Source organism: Coccinella septempunctata, chromosome 8 (genome assembly GCF_907165205.1).
Source record: "Coccinella septempunctata chromosome 8, icCocSept1.1, whole genome shotgun sequence".
Lineage (NCBI taxonomy): Eukaryota > Metazoa > Arthropoda > Insecta > Coleoptera > Coccinellidae > Coccinella > Coccinella septempunctata.
In genome coordinates this window covers 14,424,980-14,429,609 of record NC_058196.1, presented here as the reverse complement: position 1 = coordinate 14,429,609, position 4,630 = coordinate 14,424,980, and the positions used below count along the sequence as shown (strand labels likewise).

Below are 4,630 nucleotides of genomic sequence, written 5' to 3'. Positions count from 1 at the left end.
TCATTAAAACTGTGCACTAACTGTCTTCGAGGCGGCCACCAATCCTATCAATGTAAGTTGGGCGGTTGTAGAATATGCCATCGAAGACATAATACATTGTTACATAAGCAATTACCTTTACAACAATCAATACAACAAATAAAAAATGAACAATCTGCAGTTAATACTAATAACAATAGTTTAAATACAAGTGAAAATTCGAATTTTTCAAATCCTGCAGTCGAGTCCACGGTAGCAAGCTCATCTGGCACTTCTATTGCTATGTCTGCTGTCTCCACCAATCAAGCTCTTCTTTCCACGGCGTTGGTCAGGGTGACAAACAAGGACAAAACATTTATTCTCAGGGCTTTGCTGGACTGCGGCAGTCAATCATCTTTTATTAGCTATAAGGCTCAACAAAATTTAGGTATCTACAAAATAAAAAAATATCATCAATATATTTCTGGTTTGGGAAATATGCTACTAAATGTCAATGAACATTGCAACATAAATATACAATCGCTTCACAACAACTTTAATATGAACATAAATTGCTTTATTCTACCTAAAATTACTGATAATGTGCCCCATTGTACTTTGCGTATCGAGAATCTAGGAGTCCCTAGCTCTTTGCACCTAGCCGATCCAGGGTTTCATCAACCTTCAGTAATAGATTTACTGTTAGGTGCTGATATCTTTTGGGATCTGCTTAAGCCAAATAGGCTTATCCTGGGACATCAAGGTCCTATATTACAGGAAACCTACCTGGGTTGGATAGTAGCTGGCCCCATGAGGGGGAATACTCACGATAAAGACAAAAATACTAAAATATATTGCCACTTCTCAAAGGAAATAAGTAAACAATTAGCAAAATTTTGGGAACTGGAGGAAATTCCTAGAGATAATAAAAATCTCAAAAACAACTACTGCGAGAACTTATTCAGTCGAACTACTCATCGTGAACATGATGGTAGATTTTGTGTTCGAATACCACTAAAAGAGAGCTCATCAGTTCTAGGTGATTCATATAAAATTGCCGAAAAAAGGTTAATGCAATTGGAAGAAAAATTTAAGCGCAAACCTGTTTTCAAGGAGGAGTATCGTAAATTTATTAGAGAATATGAACAATTGGGACACATGACTGAAATTCCTAAACCTATATTTGGTTGCTACCTTCCACATCATGCAGTATTGAAGGAAACTAGTGAAACAACAAAACTACGAGTTGTTTTTGATGCTTCTGCAAAAACCTCTACGGGTATATCGTTGAACGATATACAATATATCGGACCAGTAGTACAAAACGACTTGTTCTCAATTTTACTGAGGTATAGACAGCACAAGTTTGTGGTGTCAGCTGATGTGGAAAAAATGTACCGTCAGATCCTCGTTGAGCCCGAGCAACGAATACTACAATTAATTTTGTGGCACGATGATCCGACCCAGACCATTAGGGTATTTCGTTTGAATACAGTAACCTATGGTACTGCATCAGCACCATTTTTGAGTACGAGATGTCTTCACCAACTTGGATTGGATTGTAATGATTGTGATGAAGTAGTCTCAAAATGTATAAAGGACGATTTTTACATCGATGATTTACTTTCTGGTACTGATGACCCAGCTGAGTTGATCCATATAGTTCAATCAATCACTGAAATTTTAAGATCGGCTGGTCTTCCGTTACGAAGGTGGCGTACAAACTGCCCATCTATCTTTCAATTCCAGTCAAATATCTCTACACCTAAGGACTTAGATGTTTCTTCACCATCCAGTGTCTTGGGATTGAAATGGGATCCATTAAATGACATTCTGCAATTTTCAGTTGAAAACATCAACTTAAACAAAAATGTAACTAAACGTACTATTTTGTCCAATTCTGCTAAACTCTTTGATCCATTGGGTTTGCTAAGCCCTTGTACTATCGTGCCGAAGATAATACTACAAAAATTATGGCAATCCAAACTGGGATGGGACGACCCAGTAGATGATAAATTAGAATCAGAGTGGCGGAATTTTACAATTAATTTGAACACAGTATCAAAGGTCGGAATTGGTAGACATATACTCATCAATCAGCCCGTTATTATAGAATTACATTCATTCTCAGATGCTTCACAGGCAGCATATGCTGCAGCTATTTACCTCAGGTCGATAGATAGCTCAGGCAACATTTTCGTCAAATTAGTCTGCGCCAAAACCAGAGTCGCTCCAGTAAAACCTACGACAATACCACGCCTTGAGCTGTGCGGGGCATTACTGTCAGCACGACTGAGCTCAAAGGTTGCGAAATCACTCCGTTGTGATATAACTTCTTCCTATCATTGGACTGATTCAACGATTGTTTTAGGTTGGTTGTCCTCTGAAGCTTGTAACTTGCAACCCTTTGTCGCCAACCGTGTCAGTGAAGTACAAGAATTGACTGCATCTGGTACCTGGAGGCATGTGCCAGGCGATAAAAATCCAGCGGATATGGCCTCTAGAGGTGTAAATCCTAAGTGTATGCAGTCAGCTACACTTTGGTGGGAAGGTCCACCATTTTTATTTGAGGATCCTTGTAGCTGGCCTCAAACAATGAACACAAAAAATATTCTCGATTTACCCGAGAAGAAAACTACTGCTAAATGTTTACACGCTACGACTACACTCAATTCTACTATTCATGTTAACTCTTTGATAAACTTCGATAAATATTCAAGATTTTCAACTTTACAGAGGTCTGTAGCCTACGTTTTACGTTTCATCTCAAATTCGCGCAATAAAGTCGATAAATTTTCAAGTTCATTGTCCACTGTTGAGTTACATTCTTCACTCCAATTGTTGATAAAACTGCACCAGAGAGATTGCTTCTTAAATGAAATCAGAATTTTAAGTAATAAGCAGAACTTACCCTCTTATTCTCGTATGTTGTCGCTCAGTCCGTTCCTTGATGAGAATGGCATACTTCGTGTTGGTGGCCGCATACAGAAGTCGAAGGTTAGCTATGATAGAAAACATCCTGCTTTGTTAGATATAAATCATAACTTCACAAAATTGCTATTTTCCTATCATCACATCAAACTTATGCATTGTGGACCTCAGCTTTTGTTGAGTGATTTAAGAAATGAATTTTGGCCTTTAAGAGGTAGAATCTTAGCTAGAAGCACCATAAATAATTGCAAGATATGTAGAATAATGAAAGCTAAATGTTTAAATCCACTAATGGGTAACTTACCTGCTTCTAGAGTCATCCCAAGTTCTCCATTTCAGGTTAGCGGTGTCGATTTTGGCGGTCCATTTTACATCACAGACCGAAAGGGTCGCGGTTGCAAAATAACAAAATGTTATTTATGTCTATTTGTATGTTTTGCCACTAAGGCTTTACATTTAGAGGTAGCAAGCGACCTTACGTCTGATGTTTTCATTTTATGCTTGCGACGGTTTATATCTCGAAGAGGAAAGCCTCTTCAATTGTTATGTGATAATGGCACAAATTTTGTCGGCGCGGGCAACGAAATCGCGAGATTCTTAAAAACAAATAACGAAGAAATCTCAGGTTTTGCAGCAAATGAGGGCATTAATTTCAAGTTTTCACCAGCATACTCCCCTCACTTCGGTGGGCTTTGGGAAGCGGGCATTAAATCCGCCAAATACCATATCACTAGAATCTTAGGAGACAAACATTTGACATTTGAAGAACTAACAACATTATTTACGCAAATTGAAGCAATCCTTAATTCCAGACCATTGACCCCACTTTCTTCTGATCCTACAGACCTTAATCCTTTAACTCCAGCACATTTCCTCATAGGCAGGCCACTCACTTCATTGCCAGTAGAAAATCTCTTACAAGCAAATCCTAACAGGCTCAGCAGATTTCAGAACCTCGAGAGCATGCGTCAACATTTTTGGCATCGTTGGAAGAATGAATATCTCAGCGAATTACAACAAAGGTCCAAATGGCGCATCAAGCAAGAAGGGCTAAAGGAAGGCGATCTGGTTGTCATCAAGGAAGCCAACGTTCCTCCTTTGAAATGGCGTATGGCCCGAGTTTCGAAATTGTTTCCCGGATCGGATGGAGTTTCAAGAGTGGCTGAGCTTTACACATCCAAGGGTATCATCCGAAGAGCTGTGCACAATCTTTGCTCCCTGCCGGTACCACCAACAGCGGAAGTTCCTCGAAGTCCAAAGGGATTCGAGGGGGGGGAAGATGTTTAGTTTGTGACACCCTGTGCGCGGTTTGTACATTGCATGTGAACGCCTTTATATTATAAACATGTGTAATATGACTTCTGTGCGGAAGATAACGCATATTGAATGAATTGCGCTGTACGACATCGAATGTAACACATTAGATTAAGCCAAGAGATTGTAATTACGAATATATATTTTAAAACCAAGAAATTTTCAATTATCTGTATATCCAACGGCGCAAACAATATGTTTATGTTTTGTTTCGTTTTTCCGATGAACTTCTAGGGGATGTAGCTCAGCCATCTTGAATATTCTATAGAGACAATTTTTGGTGAAACGACTCCCTTTGATGACTTCTACCTTCTGTCGAAAAAACCTCACTTTTGAAAACAACCTGTATAAGAACAAGGGATCAATCTGGAAATTATTCCTGTGAATTTCTTTGTCCTAAAACGAGGTTGGTTCCTCCAAAGCAATT

The 4,630-nt window shown here is 38.9% G+C and overlaps 1 protein-coding gene across 1 annotated transcript; it reads left to right on the top strand.

Annotated features, from left to right (window-relative positions):
- Positions 1–261: 261 nt before the first annotated feature.
- LOC123318338 lies at positions 262–4,176 on the top strand. Its single transcript, XM_044904948.1, has one exon. The coding sequence runs from the start codon at positions 262–264 to the stop codon at positions 4,174–4,176; it is 3,915 nt and encodes a 1,304-aa protein (XP_044760883.1).
- The last annotated feature ends 454 nt before the right edge of the window (positions 4,177–4,630 follow it).